The 24,493-nt window shown below is 47.7% G+C and overlaps 1 protein-coding gene across 3 annotated transcripts in view; it reads left to right on the top strand.

Moving 5' to 3' along the window:
• LRIG1 (leucine rich repeats and immunoglobulin like domains 1) overlaps positions 1 to 24,493 on the top strand; it is a 106,908-nt gene that overhangs the window by 30,910 nt on the left and 51,505 nt on the right. For all 3 annotated transcript variants that reach the window (XM_029918869.1, XM_029918868.1, XM_029918870.1), the window contains exons 2-3: positions 7,337 to 7,408; positions 16,465 to 16,539. In XM_029918869.1, the coding sequence (XP_029774729.1) occupies positions 7,337 to 7,408; positions 16,465 to 16,539 (147 nt within the window). The remainder of the gene's footprint in view (positions 1 to 7,336; positions 7,409 to 16,464; positions 16,540 to 24,493) is intronic.

Here is a 24,493-nt window from a genome sequence, read left to right as displayed (position 1 = left end):
AATGCTGATTTTAAGAATAAAAGCAGTCACTCATTGTGGGGTCCTTATATGGCTAGAGTATATTATCTCTTCAGTTGCTTGCAAGCCTCATGTGCATAGAGATTTATCAGTATAACATTTTCAAAAATTGAAGTGATTCATTACTGACTTTCTTGAACACAACTGACCGAAAGGTTATAGAACGAGCATATGTTGGGGTGCCTGGGTGGCTGACTTGGTTAAGCATCTGACTTCAGCCCAGGTCATGATTTTATTTATTCAGCACACAGTTTATCTACCATGTCTTCTGTCCACCAGTCTCATGGCCCTTGGACATATAGTAGTGAACAAACCAAACTCATAGGTACTATTTAGAAAATCAGGGGCACCTGGGTGGCTCAGTCAGTTAAGCATCTGACTTTGGCTCAGATTATGATCTCATGGTTCGTGGGTTTGAGCCCTGCGTCGGGCTCTGTGCTGACAGCTCAGAGCCTGGAGCCTGCTTTGGATTCTATGTTTCCCTCTCCCTTTGCTCCTCTCCCACTCGTGGTCTGTCTCTCTCAAAAATAAATAAACGTTAAAAAAATAATATGAACATATGTAATGAGTTGGTAGCTGAATGATTTTGTATTTGACTGTGTGCAGAATGTTTTCCTTTTTTTCCAGGCCTCAGTTTAGGGACTGTGGGGCTGCTTAGCTTACTGAAGAGAGACAATTCTTGGGTGAAGATGTTAGCAGAAAAAATTCCAACTTAAGATGCCATTTTATTGTTCTTCTCAGTATAAGCCTTTAATGCATATTATCAGTCTGTTCCGTTGTGGCTTTTGGTCAGTGAAGGGAAAGCATCACAGTAGAAAAAAGATATAACGAGCCTTCGACATTACAGATTTAAAAAGAAATCCCTTAGTCTCATAAAACCTTTTAACCTTGGTCTAACGTGGTGATTTCATTGGAACTTGATGTGTACCACATGTAATTTCTCAGAAGGTAAAAATGCAGCAGAAATGGCCTTAAAAGCTTAAGGGATTAAATAACTTTCACAAGTTGTATGTTCTTCCTCACTCACACCCCTTGAAATTTGAAAGGACCGATCATTTTTTCTCAGGGAGTTCTAAGCAGGTGACTCTGACTCCCTCCCTCTCTCTGTCTCTCTCTCTCTCTTTTAAGTTCATTTATTTATTTTGAAAGAGAGTGCTAGCACCAGTGGGGGAGGGGCAGAGAGTGAAGGAGAGAGAATTGTAAGCAGGCTACTTGCTGTCAGGAAGAAGCCCGACCTGGGGCTCAGTCCCATGAACCATGAGATCATGACCTGAGCTGAAATCCTGAGTGGGTCGCTTAGCTGACTGAGCCATCTGGCGCCCCAGAGTAGCAAGCAGTGCAGTGTGTGAGGTAAGCAGAGATATACCACTGGGGCCCAGGTTTCTGGAGAAGCAAGGGGCACCCAGGATGCCCCAGCGGTGCTTGCTTAGATGGCTCATTGGATTGCTTTACATTTCTCTTCCAGGCTGTATTATTCGGTTTAGCGAACATCTGAAGGCTCAAAATATGCAAAGTACTGTGACATTCAGGGGGCCAGACAAGGTTGAGTAATGGGAAATAGGCTGCCTGACAAACCAAAATGAACAGGAAAACCTCACTCCCCAGAGAGTGCTTGTCCCAGATTTAGGACCAGTTCCTTCCACTGTGAGTTACGACTCACGTTAATGTTGAAGAACACAGCCCTGCGTTGTGCTGCCCTTCTGAGCTGTGTGTGTCATCAGTGGGCTGTGAGCGGCGCCTGTATTTGTGCATGAAGTGCTAGCAATGTCGTTGGGCTTACAGCTCACCACAGCTCACTCAAAAAGCAAACGGAACTTTTAATCCCTCAACTTCCAAGGAGTCAATGAATTATTGTTTGCCAGCTTTGAATAGGGTTTGCCAAGTTTGTAATATGTGGTTCTGGTTGTAATCCAGGAAGATGTTGGCCAGATTATATAAATACTGATTAAGCCTATAGAATTACATTCAGAGGGCATTTTTCTTAAGAGTGTCTTCCTAGTGAATTGAATTGTCACAGGCCCTCTCTTTTCTGTTAGGATGGTTAAGAACTTGGTGTGCCTAAAAGGTGTGCACTAATATCTGTGACCATCCTCCACTGCATTTTTTTTTTTTAAAGTCAGCTTGGTGCCCAACATGGAACCCCATTGAAAGCCCAAATGAGACTTGAACTCATGACCTTGATCAGGATCAAGACTTGAGCTGATATCAAGAGTCAGACGCTGGGGGCACCTGGGTGGCTCAGTCGGTTAAGCATCCAACTTCAGCTCAGGTCATGATCTCACAGTCCATGGGTTCGAGCCCCACGTCGGGCTCTGTGCTGACAGCTCAGAGCCTGGAGCCTGCTCAGATTCTATGTCTCCGTCTCTCTCTGCCCCTCCCCTGCTTACTCTCTGCTTTGTCTCTCAAAATAAAATAAAGACATTAAAAAAAATTTTTTAAAAAGTCAGATGCTTAACCGACTAAACCGCCCCCGTCATTGAATTATTGGGAAGTTCAAATTTATTTTTGAAATCCAAGTTTCTTCTGTAAGTACCAGTTCACTTTAAGTGTGTATTAATTCCTGCATGACTTCAGTGCAGCACAGTTTAATAGAAATTTCAGCCGTGATGGAAATGTCCTCTGTCTGTGTCGTACCTTATGGTTGCCACTAGACACACATGGCAGTTGCACACTTAGAGTATAGCTAGCATGACTGAGGAACTGAATTCTTAATTTTGTGTAATTAATCACTTTCAGTGCAAATGTCAGTAGCCGCATGGGTAGTGGCTACCGAATGGGACTGCACAGGTTTCCCCAATGGTGGGGATTGCTCAACTATATAAAGACTTAGCCTTTCTAATTCTGTGTGGTCAGGCTGGGGGTGGGGGGTGTCTTCATCAGGAAAAGTACTCCGCACGAAGATTGTTGCCATGCGGTGTTAGACAGTTTGCTTCTCAGACACAGATAAGACTGGGATAAAACTTGAGCTTTTCTTCGCAGAGGTGCCTCTTGTGTGTTCCAAATGGTGGGCCGGACGGTCATCTTTCAGCGGATTAGCTGAAAGAATATCTACGGCCGGGCTCCATTGTTCAAAGATCTGCACACCCTTTGTACAAGAACAGGGAAAATTTCTGTTATGACAATGGCTGACAAAATGTTTAGTGAAAGCTGCAGTTGGCAGTAACTAAATTCCCTGAGGTTTCTTTCCAGTCCTCTTTGCTACTGAAAGGTGCAAAAATGCTTCTGACAGCATCTGTCCTGCTGACAGATGAATTGTTTTGACAGGAGAATCTGAAACCTTCAACTGAAGACACATTCAGATGTTGGGCCTGGTAAGGGGCAATCGTGTTTGGAGAAATAAGTGAGATGCTTTAGATTGGTGTGCCTGTCAGCTGCCACCTGAAAGAAGGACCTCATGAAAGATCCCTGCCTCCCCCAATTAACCCTTTGATTATTCTTCCGACTCGAGATGAGCATTCACACCCTTCTCTGCAAAATCCTTGGGGCGAATAAATGCATTTCTTCAGTTGCTGAGAAATGAGTGATGTTAATAATCATAGCAGTCAAAGGGTTTTTCAAAAACTATTTTAATATTCTGAGATATCAAATTATTATGTTGTACACCTGGAACTAATATAATGATACATGTCAATTAGATCTTAATAAAAAATTATGGTGGAAGGAAAAAAAAATCAGTGCTCATAACAGAATTCTTGACAAGAGCCAATAGGTGGAAACAACTCAGATGTCCATTAGCTGTTGAATGTATAAACAAAATACAGGCTATGTGTATATAGGCACACACAGAATGGAATAATAGCCAAAAAAGGAAGGAAATTCTGACACGCTACAGCATGGACAAACCTTAGGGACATTGTGCTAAGTGAAGTAAGGCGGACCCAAAAGGACAAATACTGTACAGTTCCACTTACATGTATCCAGAATTGTCCGAGTCATAGAGACAGAAAGTAGAATGGAGGTTGCCAGCGCTGGGGGGGGGGGAGGGGCATGGGGTGTTGAATTTACGTTGGAGATGAAAAGGTTCTGGAGACGGGTGATGGTTACACAGCTGTGTGACTGTACCTAATGGCACTGAGCTGCACTCTTAAAAGTGGTTAAGATGATAACGTTTTGTGTTTTGTATATTGCACCACAATAATAATAATAAAAAAAACATGCTGAGGGTTTATCTGGCTGAGATGGGCAAACCAGAAAATGTCTCTGAGGATTTTGTTTTGAATTATCTTTGTCAAGCATCTGACCTCAGCTTGGGTTACGATCTCACGGTTTGTGAGGTCGAGCTCCACATCGGGTTCTGCGCTGACAGTGCGGATCATGAGTTGGGATTCTCTCTCTCTGTGTCCCTCTCCTTCTTTCTCTCTGCCCCTTGCTCTCTCTCTCTCTGTCTCTCTCTCAAAATAAACATTTAAAAATGATTTTATTCTAATATCAAGTTGCTGAAAAATACAGACCATCCTGGGGTGGGGAATAAGGGAAGTAATTCCATTCCAGATAGTTTACCAGTTAATTGCCTGAGACTGTCACACCCCTGGCCGCCTATGTAAGCCAGAAACAAGATGTTCATTTTGAACCTAATTGCCCGAAGAGTCAGTGGCCCAGATGTGAGGTTAAAAACTGTGGTCATTAGTCCAGATGTGGGCTGCAGATATGTTATGTTTGGCCCATCCAAAAATTACTTTCTTTTTTCTTTATGTTAAGAATTGAAAAGATTTTGGGGCGCCTGGGTGGCTCAGTCAGTTGAGCGTCTGGCTTCGGCTCAGGTCATGATCTCGAGGTTTGTGGGTTCGAGCCCCGTGTCGGGCTTTGTGCTAACAGATAGCTCTATGTCTTTCCCTCTCTCTGACCCTCATCTGCTCAAGCGGTCTCCCTTTCCCTCAAAAATAAATAAAACAATTTAAAAAATTTAAAAAAAAAAAAGAATTGAAAAGATCTCACCTAAGAATTCAGAAGTAGAGCTTCTCCTGAAAATGCAGAAGACTGGACTGCATTGCCCTCGTGTCTGGAGACAGGAGCAAATGCCCCCTTTTGATGGGCCAACCGGCACCACTGTGTCACCCTCTTTGCATACCTGGCGGGGTGACGGTCCCTCATGATCTCGCATTCCAGGCCTCTTGCCTCTGATTTCTGAGGCCTCCTCCTGCTTAGACGATACAAACGTTGTAGACGTTGTAAACTCACGTTATTTCTAGACCCAGAAAAAGTATTTCCATCCCCCTTGTTTATGATAATGTGCTCAAAACAGAAGAAAATTTCAGTCTGTCATCCTCTGATTGGGGTGAGGGGAATTCTCTCCCTGTGTGGATTTTCTCTTTCAAGTCTAACCTGTTGATTTCTGTGTACCCGATCATAAATACCCCCAAGCACAGACAAGCTCACACTTGACTTCAATATGTGGTTTAAAAAATTACCACCTTCAGTTTTTATAGTAACATAATCTCTGGACAAATTGCTTTTAATTCAGGCTGTGCCCTGAACACACATGTACAATTAATTTCAAGTATAGTCTGATTTTTATTTAGATGAATGTCTTAAGTTGTCAGAGAAACGGCTATCAGCTCTAGGTTAGTATTGATTGGAATGTCTCTGGAGTAAGTTTAAAAGGCAGTTGTCACTTATGTGCTGTGTAAATGATAGACTAGAAACTCCTGATTCGCCGTAATGCTAATTGGCAGTGATGCCCATGGAATTAATAGCTGAGATGAATAACGTTTGTTGTGCTCGGCGTACATGGGACGGGGTGTATTTTGGTGGCAGGGAGCAGACGTAATGTGCACCATGGTCCCATTTGAACCGTGTCTCTGTGGATTTCTGCTTTTGAAGGGTCAGGCTGGTGTGGGCTGAGGGCTGATCCAAGAGCTCCGCGGACCAAACACAGGTTGGCTTGCTCCTTGGGTGCTTCCAAGGGCATAGCTGTGGGATGAGAGGAGGGGTTGTGGCAGATGCCTTCTGCTCCAGAAGGCTGCCTGCATGTGAAGTTGTCACTGCCTTTGATTTCACCTAGCCGTGAATTTCCTATGTCACGGTCATTCCCCGGATTTATTTACTGATGGTAGACATGTCATGTTCATGCGTAGCCTTATGATTAGGGTCTTGTAAGGTCTGCACTTTCAAAACACTTCCTTCAACTTTGAGTATGCATCTTGACGATTTTTAGCTGTAAGTTCTTGCTTAGACCAGGGTTTCTCAACCCCTGAATATTACTGTGGACACTCAGGGCTGGATAATCCTGTCAGGGGCTGTCCTGTCCATCATAGGAGGTTTAGCGGCATCCTTGGTTTCCACGCACCGGATGTGTGTAGCAAGCCTCCCGCCCCCCTTTTTCCTGGAGTTGTGACAACTGACAATGTCTCCAGATATTGCCATATGTCATCCCTGGTTGAGAACCACTGATTTGTAGACAGTAAAGGGTCAGTTCCTGGCCCCTCTTCTTTACTACTGCTTGATATTTGATGCTTGAGTAAAATATTAATTTTTAAAATGCCATTTAGAATAGTCTTAGACCTGATTCAGTCTTGGACATTAGATCAGCACACTCTAATGTAGGTAGAGGACTGGCTTACCTTAGAATTTCTTTAAAAGTTGCCAAATGGAGGGACACCTGGATGGCTCAGTTGGTTAAGCATCTGAATCTTGGTCAGAATCTTGCAGTGTGTGAGTCCCAGCCCTGCATCTGGTTCTGTGCTGATGGTGCGGAGCCTACGTGGGATTCTCTTCCTCTCTCCTTTTCTCTCTCAAAACAAATTTTAAAAAAGTTGCCTAGTGGAGGGGTGCCGAGGAGGCTCAGTTGGTTAAGCATCTGACTTCAGCTCAGGCCATGATCTCACAGTTTGAGTTTGAGCCCCACACTGGGCTATCTGCTCTCAGCACAGAGCCACTCTGGATCCTCTGTCCTCCACTCTCTCTACCCTTCCCCTGCTTATTTTCTCTTGTAAATAAATAAACTTAAAAAAAAAAAAAGATTTAAGAGGTAAGGCAATAAAAAATTTTTTTAAAGGACAAATGTCCAAGTCATTTAAAAAATAAGAAAGTCAAAAATAAAAGTTGCCAAATGGTGACATGATACTGATTGAAATCCATTTGGGTTTAGCCAACCTCATGGGTTTGAGATTTTCACAGTGACTTGTTTATGGTGGCAAGTGAGGAGGAGCTAGATCTGTAAATGGCAGTATTAATAAGGTTACTACCGTAATGAATGGGGTAGGAGCAGTTCTAAGGGAGAGGGCCTGGCGAGTGTGGGAAAAGAAAGATTCCAAAATTGGGGTGTAATGCCACATGTGGATTTAATTAATTTATTTTTTTTATGCTCTTCCTTGACCAGAAACCTGAGTTACAACAGACTCTCTGAGATTGATCCTGCGGGTTTTGAGGACTTGCCCAATCTACAGGAAGTGTGAGTATTTTCTTCTAAACCTCCGGCTGGGGGCTGGGGACTAAGAGCACCTTGGGAAACCCTCTCCCATTGCCACGCTGCTCACTCCCCCGGATCGGCAGTCTAACCTTGTTGGAAAGAACGTTGGCGTGCCGGCTGTCGGTGGCAGTTTGTGCTGCAATCCAGCAGCAATCACGGGCCGTGGCGGGTGTCTAGGAGGGTCCCCTCCCTTGTGGGAAACCTTGTGGACTAGCTGTGCTGGCACACCTCGCTGGTACTTCCCTGTGTTTGCCAGGGGGTAGAGCAGCCCCCTCCACAGATGCATGGGCGCCAGCCCACCCCTTCTGCTTCCCGGGAAACAGAGGAGAAGAGTGGCCACAGAGACTAGCTCTTCCCCTTCATCTCCAGAGCAAGGCCTGACTGCTGCCTTTGTAGCTCTTGGCACCCACCCGGCCCCTTGCATGGTGCCCTTAAATCAGCCATCATTCTTTCCTCCTCCTTGACTCGGAAGAATTCTGCTTTTAATAAGATGTCAGTATTATCAGGAATTTCAGTTCCACGGGGCCTTTCAAGAAACCTCTGCATCAGTCATGCATAAACATTGCAGAAACTTTAGAAACCATAGCAATATGTAAAGACCAATTAAAATCCCCAGTATTCGGACCCAGACATAACCATTGTGACACTAAGTGAAAAATCTATACCTCTGCACATAGACTTTTGGGATCAAGCTATATATATATACATATATATATATATATATATATATATATATATGTATATATATATATGTATATATATATATGTATATATATATATATATATGTATGTATATACACATACATACACACATACACTGTATATGTATATATATGTGTATATATATATATACACATACACTGTTTTTTGTTTTTTGTACTTACCCTTTTTTGAATGTTTCATGATGTAAATTAAAATATTTATATGGTCTCACTTTAATTTTTATGTAAAACTCCTCCCCTCGGACATTCTATAAATTATTCACCCCGTGCTTTTATTGTCAGATATTTTCAATAGATATTATTAGATAAGTGCTTTTCACATTTTGGTCATGATATGTGAGTGATTAAAGTCCTTGTTTATTATTCTTTGATTTTATTGTTGGATGATTTATCTAAAGGAAATTTGATTTCATCAGCTGGTGCAGGTGGTGAGTCCCTTACCCCCATGTCCACGTTCTCCAAATTGTGTTGATGCTTTCTGTGTCTCTTTAAAAAAGGTTTAAACTTCCCAAATAAAAGCATTTCATAGTTGGAAGGAGCCCTTGGGACTACTCTGTCCAGGACCCTAATTTTCCTATAAGGTCAACAGCCAGTGGAGGGAGCATAGACGTCTGCGGTGGGTCACTGCACTAATTTACCATAATTAAATATAGCAGATTGGTGTTGCTTCAGCAGCAGAAAGTTACTTTCTCCCACTTGCGGAGGCTGGAAGACCCAGACCAAGGTCCTGGCAGGTTGGTTTCCTGGGGGCCTCTCTCCTGGGCTTGTGACGGCCCCCGCCTTGCTGCTTCTCCATGTGGCCCTTCCTTCCTTTGAGTGTGTTCCTGGTGCCTCTTGTGTGTGTCCAGATGTTCTATTCTTAAAAGGGCACACACAACCATATTGGGTCAGGGCCCATCCATATGACCTCATTTTACCTTAGCAAATTCTTTATAGGCCCCGTCTCCCAATTTAGTCACATTCAGAGGTGCTGAGGACTAGGACTTCAACATAGGGATTTTAAGGGGACACACCTGAGCCCATCACAGTCGCCCCCCTCATCAAGGAACCAGTGCCTTCCCTGCTCCTAGGCTGTCTTTAACATTCATGGTTAGGATATTCTACTCTGTGTATTAGGTCTCAAAGCTTAGGGGTTTTCTTTTAGAATTGGACAAAATTGAAATTGGACAAAATTGAACCAGCCCTACCGGTTCTCCTCTCACAGAGCTTAAGTTAAGGTGGGGGAAGACACATGCTGGTCAAGGAAATAGTAAGATGTACTAGTGGTAAGTGTTAAGGGGGGAATAGGAGAGGGGAATAGGAAGGTCTTTTCTAATTATGGAGGGATGATAATGGAGCCCGAATGGTCAGGAAGGTTACAACTGAGCTGATGTGAACGAGGCAGGCTAGAGGAAGTGTAAATTCAGGATTCCAGGAAGGAACAGGACCAGGGATTGTGCCTGGTGTGCATGACAGGAGGGGGATGTGGCCAGGGATTGGGTCCCGGAGGGCTGTATTGGGTTATAGATGCCACCATCATTGACTGCCATCAACTGGGCATGCGCCGGATGCTTCTGAGAACATTTTCCATGTTCTTGTCTCTCCAGCTCTCTTGTTACATTTCTTCCTTCCCCACATAGACATTCTGCTTTTGCTTTGGATCCCTTGACCTCCGGCTTTTTGTTCCCTTCCGCTTGGTGCTTTTTGGAACTTACACCCCACCCAGATCTGGAACTGAGAGCATCAGACTTCCACCTGTCCCCTTCACTGGGATTGCTGGTTAAGAGTCTTAAAATAATTTTCTTGCCTGACAACAGGCCAGCCATTGTAACAGTGCCCGAGCTGATCCCTGGGTGAATGCTACCTCACTCAGTCCCCATGCCAACTGTGTGACACAAATTACTTTCTTCACAGTCACTTTCTCCACTTGATGGAGGAGGAAACAGAGGCTCAGAGAGGTTAAGTAAACCTGCACAGTGTTAGGAGGTTGGTAAAGCTGAGAGTTGAACTCCAGTCCGTTTGAGTCCCAGACCTGCACCTACATTCCTGCGCGCCTAGCTTAACCTGCAGCGTTCACCTGAAGATTTCAAAGACCGAAAATCCAGTGGTTATCTCCTGGTATCACTCTCTCTGTGCCAGCCTTCTCTTTCTAGGTCCAGATGGTTTTTCTGACTCCTCCGACCTCTTGCCCCTCGTGCACTGTCCTCCTTGTCCAGTCCCCTTTTCTCCCTCCTCAGAACTGCTGTTGCATGTGTGAGCAGGCATGGGGCTCCTACTCGTGTCCTGTGCTCTTTGTCATTTGTGTGACTATCCTCTGTCCTGCGAATGCGCCCGGGACGGTTGACCTTTGCTAGCTGTTGTCCTAAGCGCTGCTCTGCTCCTCGCTGTCACTGCCTCATTTGCAGATGGTGGAAGGCACCGGGGCGTGGGGACGTGGCTAGAATTGCACAGCAGTACATGGGAAGCCAGGCCTGCGCTCCCCCAGGCACACTCCTGTCCCGCGCTTTGTGTGGCAGCACTACCTTTCTGCGTGTAGGAGTCGTAGAGATAGAGACTGCGTCTCTCGGATACGGTGTGGACTAGTGGGAAAGACACACATTTTGGCTGCAGACAGACCTGGGTGTGAGTTCTGGTTTTGCCCCTCGCCGGTCTGTGCCCGTCGACAAGTTACTTAGCACCTCAGTGCTGCTTTTCCCTTTCCTCAGCACGGCTGTATGTGAACACATCATCGAGAGAACCGTAGTTAGGGACTGGAGGTGAGGTCCGGGGCCTCGCACACGGGGAGGCTGCTGTGTTCTTCCCCTTCTACTTTTGGAACCACACAGCATCCCCAGGCTTGGTGCATTATTAAGAACCAAACCCTGAAGGGCCAGGTGGTTGAGCCTTTTACCACCGTGATCACCTGCCGTCCCTGGTGTCACACTGACATGGGACACAGCGAGTCCCCTGGAGCCCAGAGCAGTGGGGCTTGTCGCTGACAAAGATCTGGGCGTTTGTGGAGGGCGTTCTAATCCATTGTGCAGGCAGACCGTTGGGGGCTGTGAGGCGGGGAAGGATGTTGAAGCAAAGAAAGAAGTCCTAGTTGACCCACAATTGCTTCTAACTTAACTGAGGCCTTCCCGAGAGCTGTCAGCCCTCCTAACCCCTGTACAGCCAGCTGCGTCTGGAAACATCCGTGGAGGGGAACCACAGGCTGGCAAAGCAAGCAGGCGGTGGCTGAGCAGCGGTTTTAGTTGGGAGGCCCGGAACCACAGTTGGTCGCCGGCCGGTTGGAGAGAGAAAGCGAGCCTTTTGGAGGCCCCTGGAGGCTGTGAGGACACTCGAGCAGCTGCTGCCAAGCCACACGGTCTTCGCTGCCCACAACGCTGAGGAAAACCCACCCGGAGGGCCTCCAGCCAGGGGGCCTGGGCAGCCAGGCTTCTCTATTAATAAGAGGGGCTATTTATACCGGCCTCTTGAAGACCTGCACGTGGGTCACGTGACCGCCGCCTGGCCCGAGAATGCTCACTGGGGGTGCTGCTGGGTGCTCCCCAGGGCTGTTGACCTGGAGTGTTCCTCAGGGCGGCCAGGGAGCCCGAGTGCCACCTGCCTTGGGGTACCTACGGCTCCCCCTCTGGCGTGTCAGGATCATGCTCCCCTCAGTGTGTGGAAGGGAGGGGGGAAATGATGAGGGCTCTCTTTTTGAGGCGCTGCTACTTGGCTGTGAATTACCACCACCTGTTAAGCATTTACTCTATTTCTGGCTCTATCCTAAGCCGCCAGGTTTAATTATTTCAGCCGGGTCCTGCTACAACCCTATGAAGCTGATACTTGTGCTGTTTACATTTTTTCAAAGAAGAAACTAAGGCACAGTTAGGTTGAGGAACATGCTGAAGGCCATTCAGTTGCTGAAGGTAGGGTTGAGGTTGAACAAACCCCAGGATGCGTGCTTTGAAAATCTGAGTTGTAGGGGAGCCTGGGTGACTCATTCGGTTAAGATCTGACTCTTGATTTTTGGCTCAGGTCAGATCTCTCGGTTTGTGAGTTTGAACCCTATATCGGGCTCTGTGCTGACAGTGTGGAGCCTGCCTGGGATTCTTTCTCACTCTCTCCCTCCCACCCTCACTCCCTCTTTCTCTCTATCTGCCCCTTCCCACTTGAGCGAGCACACATGCTGTCTCTCTCTCAAGATAAATACATAAATAAACATCTAAAAAAAAAGGAAAAAAATCCAAGCTGTAAAATCCCCTCCTAATCATCGACACTTGACTGCTTGTAACTGTGTGCCTCACTTTCTAATTTGAAGGTGGGGTGATCAGCTCTTGAAGGGCTGACACATTACTCAGTGAGACATTGCCTTAGTGTGCCTTATTCTCAGGTAGCTAAAAGCCCTAAGAATACTTCCTGATGAAGTGGGTCTGCCTCCAAAGCCGGCCTCCTACCTGCTAGGCAGGACTTTTTCCCTTTGAAGAAGCAAGGCTAACTGAAATGTCAGCCTCCTGCCCGACTTTGTTATTAATTGTGGCTCTCTTTGTGTTTGGAAACAGCCAATGGCGAGTTGGCTAAATAAATGATAGTTCATTGATTCCCAACAGAGGGGTTCTCAGCAGCTGGTGGAAGAATGATGGAGGTCTGCAAGATCTGTGACCCAGGAACAGGGTGGTGCAGACCAGTCTGTACAGTTCGCAGGCATCTCTGTAAAAGAAAAACGTGCTCCCGTCTCTAGTTGCTGGCGGCGGGCGCATCCTCTTGGAGGCAGACCAGGGGACTGGATTGCAAGTAAGGTTCATTTTTTACTGTATATTCCTGGTATCTTCTTTTGAAACAGTGGAAACTATTTCTGTGCCTCTATTAGCAATCCAATAAATAATACGGCAATACACAAAGGCCAGAAACCACTGTAAACCACAGTCATCTCTTGGGTTTGTTTTCATTGTTTGTTGAAACCTCTTTTGAATGAGATAATAGTAGTAATTAAAGTACTCTGAAATGAATGCCCTCTTTAATGTTTTGCATCTTTCAGCAAGCTCAGTAACTGGAAATTTCAGAAAGAGCCCAGAAGGCCTCTGCAGACCCTGTGATGGATGAGCTGGAAAAGGCCCACCTCTTGGTTCTGCCCAGGGTCGGGTGGTCCATGTGGCCCCATTTACCTCCTTTACACTTATTCCAGCTCTGGGGTTGGGCCTCAATTCATGGTCCGAAAGCACCTGAGTGGGGTATTTCCTGGTCCCTGAATTATCAGGAAAAGTCAGTTCAAGAAGCTAGACATTTGAGAAGGATTTTTAGGGCTTTGGATGGGAGCAAATGTGGGAGTGTGCAGAGTAGAGAACTGCACAAGCCTTGATACTCAGAAGACTTTATCAGACCCTGTCCTAAGTTCCTCCAGTTTCTTTCTTCGTGGAGACTGTGCTAAACTTTCCGTCCAAGCTCTGGCCATGCTATTTTTGACCGGTCTCTATTTCCGTCTGGCAAGTGGGTTGTGTCTCAGAGTGAGTGCGGTCTCCAGTGCCTTCTGAGGATACTGTTGTCAGGTCTACAGGGGGCAGAGCGCACGGAGAGAAAGCCAGCAGTGATGACGCTGGTGGGCTTCCATCTAGCTAGTGGTTCTTTTTATGTAGGAATGATGGAGGGGTACACGGCCTGGCCATTCTCCTTTGGGCTCCAGCTGTCCGCTGCATAAGTGGTGCAGCCCTGTTGAGGTCAGAGCCCATGATCTCTGCCTGAATCTGTTTACTAGGAGCTGCCACTCTAGACCTATAAATGCCCCGTTTGTCTGTGGCACTGGTCCACAACACCTGTACACTCCACTTTCAGCAGTTGAGTCAGGATTCGAAATCATACGATGCCTCTTTCCCTCTTTCATTTGTTTCTGTGACATTGAGCGCAGTGGTCTGTCGTGTGTAGTGGGGCTGGCCAGAGGCAGAGCGCATTAAGCGCACCTTCTCCTGCAGAGAGGTCCCTGCTGTTTGTCCCAGGTTTAGGATCTAGTCAGCTCCTAAGCAGGGTGAAGCACGACCACCATGCCACCTGAGGGCGTAGGAGCCTTCTGTCCTGCTGGCCTTCCCACTCGCCGCTCTCCTCTGATTTGTGGTCACTCCTGGGTTCAGCTCTTCCTTGTGCCACCGTCTACTCCTGTGGCCTTTGTCTCGTGATTGTAACTGGAACTGACTTAGAGCACGTAGCCATAGGGGAGAGACCAGTAGGGGAACCTGGTACTTAAATCAGAGTTGTAATGATGAAGTTGCATTGTGCATGTGGAGTTGCTATGGTAATTGTAAAGAAATAGAGGGTAGTGAGTGGTTAAGAACCTAAACTTGGGGGCTACACTCCTGGGCCCCTCCACCTGATGCAGATCACTATCAGATTACTCAGCATCTCAGCATTTCCATTTCTCCACTTGAACAACAAGAATGTGCATGGACCTCCGCGCTCAGGGTCTAAAGGTGAGTTAATACAGAGCTCTTAGGGCCATGTCTGGCACATGGGAACCCCACAGTGGGTTAGCTGCCACCAACATTGTTATTATGCTCCACCACCTGTCTTGTAGAACAGATCTCTGGGCACTGAAGAGGTCTTATGCAAGCTACCTCATTGGCAGCGGGCCTGGACCTTAGTTTTTCTTGCTTTGCAAAGATCTGAGAGTCTCCTCTAGTAATGAGTGCATAGAAGATACCGTGCAAAGGTATCAAGAGAGATTAAAAGCGATGGAGAGTGCTCATCAGTCCTGCACCGAGGTAGGAAACGGATTGCTGCAGCACTGGAGGAGCGAAGAGGTGAAGCGGAAACCGTCTGATTCCGGGGGCAGTCAGATAAGAGGCTGTTAAAGTAATTAATTGTCTACTTCAACACACAGACAAGGGCCCTTTAAGTAAAGAAGGGATTTGCCACATGATACGGATCTGCTCTCTCTGCCAGATGCTTCAGTCATGAAGCTATTGAAACAGACATTCTGTGTTCCACGGCCCGTAATTGCCAAGCCTCATCCCTAACTGGCTCTGGCACTGCGGGAAGCAAATGGGAGGATTCAAGGCCTTTTCCTTTTTTTTCCCCCCTTCCCATTCACGTCTATAGAAGATGGCAGACAACCAGACTATTCTGTTCCGGCAAATGCTAGCTGTATACTTGCGAGCGTGCAGCTGCCATTTCAGTGCCCTCGTCTTCCAACAGTAACAAGATGGTTCGTGTAAGACACACTCTTAAACTAAATCTAAGATAACCCAGCCTTATCCGTTTGATTTCGCATCTCAGATACAGTTTTCTTTCTAGTCTGTCACCCGGCAGAAAGCGGGATCACTGTGCTCTGGCTTTCTTAAGAGGTTTTGGACTCACTTTGCAAGTCTGGTTTTGGATCTTCCCAGATTTGGAAATACACGTTCTCTGAAGGAGGCTGGATCGCACAGCCTCCGGGGGCAGACCCAGCAGACTGTGTTTTGGGTTTGTGGGCTTTCCCTCTTCCCTTTCATTAAGAGATAAGAACTCTGGAAGCACAGATTGGTACTGTTGGAGCAGGAGAGGGTCTTGGAGAGCACATCTGGTCTGTGATTTTCAGAATGTCTTCGTGCAACAGTGTGTGTCTGTACGCATTCCTGGAAAACATGCCTGGGGGCTTCCTCAGAGCTCAGGGAAGCTGGAGTCCCACGTAGGTGAGATTCCCGCAGTCTAGCTTCCTTGTTATTATTGCACAGGGTAGGAGGGCGTCGCGATTTGCTGAGGGCAGAGCTGCACTTCACAGAACTCTGTGTCATGGACACGTAAAAACAACCGGGGAGGGATGGTCTTTCTCCCAAGTCCTTTGCTGACTGAGCCCCCAAAGAGCATGGTGCTTGTGTTCTGCACCACATACCTTGTCACACTGCTCCTTGTTTGTTAGTGCCCATTCCTGAGCTAGCTGAGAATCTGGAAGACAGCTTCCCCTTAGTGTTTATCTCTAAACCATGGGTGTGACACCTGGTTGGTTTTTGTGACCTCACGGGACTTCTCAACCTTCCAAAACTCCTTTTAAAACTGTTTAATCTTTGGGGCGCCTGAGTGGTTTAGTTGGTTTAGCAGTCGACTTCGGCTCAGGTCATGATCTCACAGTCCGTGGTTCGAGCCTCCGTCGGGCTGTGTGCTGACAGCTCAGAGCCTGCTGCCTGCTTCAGATCGTGTCTCCCTGTCTCTCTACCCCTCCCCCACTCACTCTGTCTCTGTCTCTCAACATAAAACATAAAATTTTTTTTAAATAAAATTGTTTATCTTTGATTGAACGTTGCAATATTGTCTTACCGTGGCCAACTCAGTACTGTTTTGTTTTGTTTTTTTACGTTGCATGTATGAAATTTCACACCAACTTAAATGACGAATTTCTTGTTTTCACAGGTACCTTAATAGCAATGAGCTGACAGCCATACCGTCCCTGGGTGCTGCTTCATCTCACGTCGTCTCTCTCTTTCTGTAAGTGGTGCCACATGGGGAACCCTGGGCTCCTGAGGCCATGGTGTTCTCTTGCTGACGTTTGGTGGCAGGAAAGCTTGGGTCGCCGCGCTCACTGGTGGAGAACAGCCTTTCTTCACATAGATCTAATGCCCATGACCAATGCCTTGTGTGTGTTGTGGTTTGCAGAACTCAAACCGGGAGGGTTTCCCTCACCGAATTTGGGGGTAGGGGGGATTGGTTTTATCCAGGGCCAGAGGTACATAGAATTGGTAAATTTCTTGGTCTTAGTGGTTAAACTGTAACATGGACCTGAACCACGGTTAAAGGAAGCCATGTGAACTGCAAGATAGCAAACTCCTGTTTGTGGCACAGAATCTGGGACCGTGACCCAGTTCACTTTTACGGCTTTCAGAAAGAGAATCCCCCCAGGCCTCTGAAATCAGCCTAGAAGTGCGGAAGTAGTTGATGTGGTCAGGCGTTAGACGACACACTGGGAGAGAGAAAGACTGTAAAGGAACAGGAATGGAGGAGGAAGGAAGGATGCGGCGGGGCGTGTGAGGTTCGCCCCTCCGGCCCTCTACTCCAGGCGCTTGCTGGCTTGAGGGCCGCCCACGGGGTCTCGCCAGAGGAACTCCTTGTTAGTCCAGCAGTTTTTTCCACCAGATTCTGTGGGCAGCCTCCTCAGGAGCACCACTGTCTTCCCACTAAATTTCCTTTTTCTGTTCCAGCCCTATTTTTATTTGATTCTGATTTTGCTGGAGTTATGACTCGTTTGCTCACTGCTTGTACCCATTCGCAACACCAAGGGTGTGGGAGCAGGGGGGACCTGGTGGGAAGATGTCATCCATGTGACGGTGTCAGGTGTCAGGCTTCTGCTAGCAACAGGCCCTGTGTTCAGGACATGCTCCGTCCTTTCAAGATGCGGTCTATTGCTTAACCCTATTCAAGGCCTTGGAGAGTTGAAAGAACAAGGAGTTAGAATTGTGGCCCCAGCTCCGTGTCCTGACAAACTGCTTTCTCTCTCTCCACATCTCATCTTCTTCATTCACAGAAAGTTTTCCTTAGCCCATTTTACACATGGGGAAAGTGAGCCCGAGGCTGGGGAGACGTGCAGTGTAGTAGACAAAACTCGGACATCAGAGGTTAGGTGGATGATGGCTGCCGCTTCTGGCTTGTGGCTACTTGTCACATAGCCCCTTGGGCCTTGGCATGATCTCACCTGTAGGGCCACAGGGTCTGTGAGTCAGTCCTTATTTCTGTGAAGTGGTGGAATGAAGATCGAAGCCTTTTGGCTCAAGACGGACGGGCAAGGGTCTAACTTTATCTTGAGGCCTGTTTGCCTGTGTGTCCAGCATCTGGAAAGTTTCCCTGCTTGCTCGATTCCATAAGCTACCCGTACCTGAGGGTGTGATGCCCCCTTGTACACTCATAGGACAAAGCGCTGGAAGACGCTTGTAACTTCTTGCTACTCAAAGTGTGGTTCCTGGGTCTGCCCTGAGCTCGTTAGAAATGCAGAGTCTCAGCCCTTCCCTGCTGGATCCCTGGCCCTTTGCACACTCACCCGAGTGTGGGACACACTGCCTTCACTCCCCTTGCTCTTCCCTTGGTGAGGAAACCGGGGACACAGAACATCTTTATGTCACCAACAGGAAACTGAAGCCCCCCAAGTTCCTGCACATTGCAAAGTCGAGAGGTGGGATCGAGACTGGACACAAATGCCCGCGCTCTTTCCCTTGATCTGCCCCCACGCACTGGGTGCAGCAGGGAGCCAGGTGACTTTGAACCGCCTGTGCTGGAGACAGGCAGGGCCCCCAGCTTGCCCCGAGGGCCTGTTGCACTTTGAATCACGCCTTGCTCTGCTGACTAAAAATACATTTCTGTATCTTGGCCCAAGTGCCTGGAGCCGTGGGGCCGGTTGGCCTTGCTCCTGCTATTCCAATTAGACAGCGTTAAACTATGTAAAGCAGGGAGAAGAAATAAAGACTCCCTCCTAGTTTCGATGGAGTTTGGAAAATGCCGGTTAGTGTTGGCAGCCGCTGCTTTGGCCTGAAGCTGGTCTCCATCTGACTTGGTCAGTGATTTCTCTGAACGGACGGAAACTGAAGGGCCTTTATCTTCCTCTTCTCTGAGGGGCCTGTGTTCCCTGGAGTTAGTGCCTGCACAGCTAGGCTTGCAGCGTGATATGTGGGTAGATAACTTAGCTGCCATCCTTCACACCTTGCTGTGTTTTCTCAAGAGGACCAAGGGGGGACGGGGGAGAAAAGAGCGGCGGGCAGCGATGAGAGCGTCCTTCCCACCTGGTCCGTGACGCCCTGCTCTGCTCACGTGGTGATTCCCGTCCGTCAGGCTTTGAAGAGAGCCTGTTGACGCTGTGTCCATGGCTCTTCAGAAACACTGAATTAAAAAGTGCCCTACGTTCAACAAACACGTAATAGGTTCATTCTGTGCCTCAAATGTTGGGGCCCAGAGGCCATCAGAGTGACCTCGCCAGGATTCAAAGCTGTCCTGTCAGGAAAGCCCCTGACATCGTGTGTGAAAATATGGCGGGTCACGGAGCTCAGTGAATTTCTCATTTAATGTCCCTGGTCCCCTGATTCTTATTTCTGTTTCGTCTTCCCTTTGTGGGCAGGCAGAGGATCTGGAAAAATAGTAAAAACGTACGAAGGGACCCGATGGTCGGGGCCAGTTGAGGTAGAGAAGCCAACACGGCTTTCTTGGGACAGGCTCATAGGTAGGTGCCTCAGAAAGGGCGCACCAGGGGTACGCCCAATCTGACTGATGATGTGACCTGGGACAGCTCCCTTCTGTTCGTCTGTTGAATGAAGGGGCTGAGACCGATGGCACAAGGACCCCTTATAGCTTTCAGAGTCCATCTGTGGCCTGGACACTGGGAGCAGGGGCAGCAGTGTCACAAGAGAAATGACTGAGCCTGCCGTCCTGGAAGGCTGGGTTTGGGGCTTGCAGCTCCAGTGCCTCTAATTACAGACTTTTGCCTCTGGGTTTTGTTCACCTCTGGACACGAGCTCATCATCTCCATGCTTGGTTTCCAGTGTCTGAGCCCATGTCCGTAACCCGGCTCCTGGCCCACACCACGGTGCTCGGCGGCCCCCGGCTTCGGGGCCTCTTTCCCAGGGGTCACAGTTGGGAGGGCATCATGGGAAAAGGTTTGTTTTGCATCTGGCTTTACTATCGGGGCCTCAAAACAAATGTTTGCAGAGTTTTGGGAACTGAACTCATTGAGTACAATTTCAATTGGTTAATACTTTCTGATTCAAGGAATCTAATGCAATTAAAGTATTTGTCAGAGAGCAGATTTATTTGTGTCATGTTCTGAGGATAATGCCAAAGCCATTTGTTCTTAATAACAAAAAAGCATGAAACTCAAGGAAAGCTTTTAATAGGATTGGGTTGGGGAGTGAGGGAGCTAATTTGATAAAACAGTTCTCAGAAAAGGAAACAGTTTTGTTAAAAGGGGGCAAAATCTGCTGGTAGATTTTTATGTTTCTGGTTGTTGTTGTTGTTTTTTTTTAATTTGAGGTCTAGGAAACTCATGTTACAATTCCCACGGCAACAGTAATTTTGTCTGATGCATAAATGACATTTCTGGTGAAGAAAAATTTCCGCTTTCCCTGTGGTGTTACTGCACTTGTATCATTGAGAAGATTGGTTACAGTGGAAACAGTTGGACTTTTTTCAGTCTTAGGAGTAAAAAGCCCGCTGTGAAATCGCCATTAGTTTTAAAGCAGGCAGCTCTCTGTCCCATGCCTGTAGCTGTAACATGTTTCCCATTCTGCCCTGGGCTGTGTCCAGGTAACTTCTTTTCCACTTGTTGGGGGTGTGTGTGTGTGTGTGTGTGTGTGTGTGTATGTGTGTGTGTGTGTGTGCGCGCCTGGGTGGCTCAGTCAGTTGAGCATCTGACTTCGACTCAGGTCATGACTTCGTAGTCCGTGGGTTTGAGCCCCGCATTGGGCTCTGTGCTGACAGCTTAGAGCCTGGAGCTTGCTTTGGATTCTGTGTCTCCCTCTCTGCCCCTCCCCGCTTGCTCTCTGTTTCTCTCTCTCTCAAAATAAAAAAATACATAAAAATAAATAAATAAATAAATAAATAAATAAATAAAGTAACCTCTCTCCCCAACATGGGGCTCAAACTCCCAGCCCTGAGACCGAGAGTCTCTGCTGACTGAGCCAGATGTCCGATGTCCCGCAGTTGATGTATGTTTTAGACCTTGTCCCTTAACTGTCTTTACATTCACTCACCTCCACTTTTGGCCTAGATCAGACTCAAGAGCTGGGTGGAGATTAGTTGCACCCGATTATCTGTGACTCTGTAATAGTACTATTTTTTTTAAATGTTGGTTTATTTTTGAGAGAGAGAGTATGTGTGAACAGGCAAGGGGCAGAGAGCAAGACAGAGAATCCAAAGCAGGCTTCAGACTCTGAGCTGCAGAGCTCGGACCTATGAACTGTGAGAACATGACCTAAGCTGAAGTCGAATGCTTCACCAGCCCCCCAACCAATTTCTAATTCCAGAACATTCTCATCACCTCACAACAAACCCCATGCCCCTTAAGCAGTGATTTCTCCCATCCTCTGAGGCCCCGGGCAGTCACTAACCTGAAAACTAACTTGCTTTTGAGAAAAGTATTTTTCTCTCATGTTAGCAAGTGTATTTGGAAGACTCAGAATAATAATTTAAATAAAAATATCAGAGGCGGATGTAAATCTCCACAGTTACATATTTTGTTGTGACCTCTTAGCTAAATAAGAATTGATTAAATAAAAGAGATGGTATATTTAACCTTTATTATAACTTCCGGAGAATAAAACGTGGCAGAAATGAAACCTGGTGTCCTGTCTGTGACCCCAGTGAGAGCCAGTTAAGTGGTAGGAGCCCTGGGTGGAGCTGAGGGACCCGAGGCCTTGAAGGATGGAGCTCATGCTCTGCTCAGCTGTGTCTTCTGGGGAAGTAAAATCAATAGCAGTACTTAACTCTCCACGTGCCTGCCTGGTAAACCTCTAGAAAAGAGAGGGGCCAGATCAATCTTCTTTACAGGCTCATTAAAGCAAAGATCAATTCACATTAAAGTGTAATTAAAGAGCAGGCCTTGGAGGGGAGGTAGTGCTGGGGATTTGGCGGCCATGGCCGCTCAGGGCCGAGGGGAGGAATTAATCACCCAGGGGGCCCGGAAGCCAGAAGCCATGGAGAAAGGGAATCAGAACTCAACTTCAGAGGTTCATTTTGGAGATTTGAGGTAGGCTGTTAATGACCAGGCATATAGCACAGGTGACATTACATTGAGAAATACACAGCTGGGTGGGGTTCCTTGGTGTGTGTGTGTGTGTGTGTGTGAGATCCTCCACCTAGTGGGTTGCGATGGGGCTTCCTGTCTTTCTCTTCTCGTAGCTGCATTTTCTCTTCACGTAAACCTTTCTCCATGGTGTCTCATCCAGAGGAAGGTCATCATCTACAGACCTAATAGAGAATTGACGTTAAAACGTTTTCTTTTTATGCACCATGTTCATCACCAGAAGTCAGAAATAATAGTTTATCTAGAAATGTTGAGTGCTAATCTCGGATGAGGAAGCTCTGGGTACCGATCATAGCTGGACCCGTGGGGATGGGGGACTGTAGGTGTGTGTGCTCGAGGTGAGGTGGGGGTAGCCATTCTCCTGGAGGTCAAGGATCAGCCGCCCTTCTGGAGAAGAATTGGCTGGACTGTGCACAAATCATTAGGCTAAGAGTGGACTTAATCACGTGTCTTAGAAAATGTAGAATTAGGTAGCTCTTTGCCCATTTTGCTTCAGAGGTGCGTCCTCTACTTAAGAATGCCCTTCAGCCAGGCTGGTGAAGGAACACCAGTCGGTTTTGGTTTTGGTGTAAAAGGATACCATATCTGGGCCGTTGGCATCTTTTTTATGCAATCTCATCAGGAGTGTGGAGTTCATAGTGACTGAGACACTTGAGGCAGGCCGAACAAAGTTTTGTTTAAAAGTCCCAAGTTGATGGGGCACGTGGGTGGCTCAGTCCGTTGAGCATTCGACTCTTGATTGTGGCTCAGGTCATGATCTCATGGTGTGTGAGATTGAGCCCCGTGTTGGGCTCTGCGCTGACAGTGCAGGGCCTGCTTGGGATACCCTCTCTCCCTCTCTCTGCCCCTCCTCTTCTCATGCTCAATCACATGTGCTCTCTCTCTGTCATTCCCTCGATCTCAAAAAACAAAAAAGTGCCAAGTTGGGTTGAAGTGAATGTCCTTGGTCCTTGAGCAGTCTGCAGCCTGTTCATTTCCAGACACTAAAGGGAAGGTATGGCCTTCCTCAGCAAACAGCACATTATGTATAAAAAGGGGGGCTGTGGTTCTTCTTCTATGTCTTCAGAGACATGCTCACTTGCTGCCTTGTTCCCTCCGAGATTGTTGGTGTGGACTGAATCTTTGCTCTGGATGAAACGTCACAGGCATTTACCTGGAAGATGGTGGCTTCCTCATCACCTGTGTGATTCTCAAACTGAGCGGCCTGTCTGAATCACCTCGCAGGCTTGCTGAGCCCCAGAATGGCCGGGCCTCAGCCTGTTTCTGTCCAGCAGGTCTGGACACAAGCTGCTCACAAGCTCCCTGGTGCTGCTGCCGTTCTGGGAACCTGCCTTTCAGAACCACTGCCTGGGGGCTGACACACCAATTGGTGGGGGGGGGTGTCCCTCCAGGAATCATGTGTGGGGTCGTTAGGAAGCTCCTAGCTTTTGGAGGGCAGGAGACTACTTAGACAAATTCCCCATGTTGCAGGTATGCCAAAGGCATTTATTTGGAAGGAGGGGCTCCAAATCCTGGTTAGGGATTTGCTTCTGACGAAGGTGCTGGCGGCGGTGGGGAGTGACTAAGCAGGAGCAGAACAGATCTGGCTATGACAAATTTGTCTCCACTTAACTTGCTGTGTATTGGCGAGCACACAGGTCTCCCAGCAGACCATCCCCGGTTACCCCAGAGGCACGGAGCACTGAGTGAACAGCCCTGTCAGCGTAGACCTGTCACTGCCTCAGCGTGTGGGTATGAGTGGCTCAGCATACACCCCGCCACCCTGAGCAGGAAGAGCCGGTGCAGGCAGCGGCTGTTAGAACCACTTATCTCCCTGCCGCTTATCAGTCACCGCTATCAGATAAATCTTTGCCCTCACCTAAGTCAGGAACAGTACTGCTTTGTTCCAGGGGGATGTGAGAGGGACAGTCTGAAAGGTGGGCAGTCGTCCCCTGCCCTAATGGGGGAATCAAATCCCAGGGCCCACAGCTGCCCCCCGACCCACTGGGTTATTCACCTCCTGGTGTCCCTGCCTTCTGTCACAACGAGGCTGTCATCTGCTCATTAGTGGGCAAAAGACACGAACAGGGAGGAGACGGAGGAGGGTTCCGGATGGAAACCAGGGGTCCCTGTGCAGTGGTGCAGAGGTTCCAGTGACGTGGAGCCCAGTGTGAGCAAACGTTTCTCACAGACTGGGACTTCTGCCCTCAAGGGACCCGCAGGCTCACTGCAGAGATGGATGGGTGCATGTCATACGCAAGCAAGGGCTGGGGGAGGTCTATCAGGAGCACCCTTCCCCGCAGTCAAGATGGGCTTGGTGTAAGTGGGGGAAGTTTTCCAGACACTTTAGCTTAGGCTTTCCCTTACATGGACCTCCTGTGTCTACCCCCACCAGTGAGTGTAAGTTACAGGCATCAGACGGAGCACCTGGCAAGCTGGACGGATGCCCAGCATGTCGACAACTTGGGGGAGGACTCACGGGGCATGGCTGGTTCCATTTGAAGGCCCATGCACCCCATTCCTGATTTTGGCTTTGCCGGCAGATAGTCCGCTATGAAGAGCCAGCCGACTTCTGTTGGAAGGCAGAGCAGGACCCCCGGTTCTTAGAACTGCAGCCCCGGCAGTGGCGGGGTACCATCAGTGAACCTCCACATAGAAAATTAAACATGCACTCTGCAAGGAGAG

The sequence above is a fragment of the Suricata suricatta genome, chromosome 12, assembly GCF_006229205.1.
Source record: "Suricata suricatta isolate VVHF042 chromosome 12, meerkat_22Aug2017_6uvM2_HiC, whole genome shotgun sequence".
Lineage (NCBI taxonomy): Eukaryota > Metazoa > Chordata > Mammalia > Carnivora > Herpestidae > Suricata > Suricata suricatta.
This window is presented reverse-complemented; position numbering and strand designations above follow the sequence as displayed.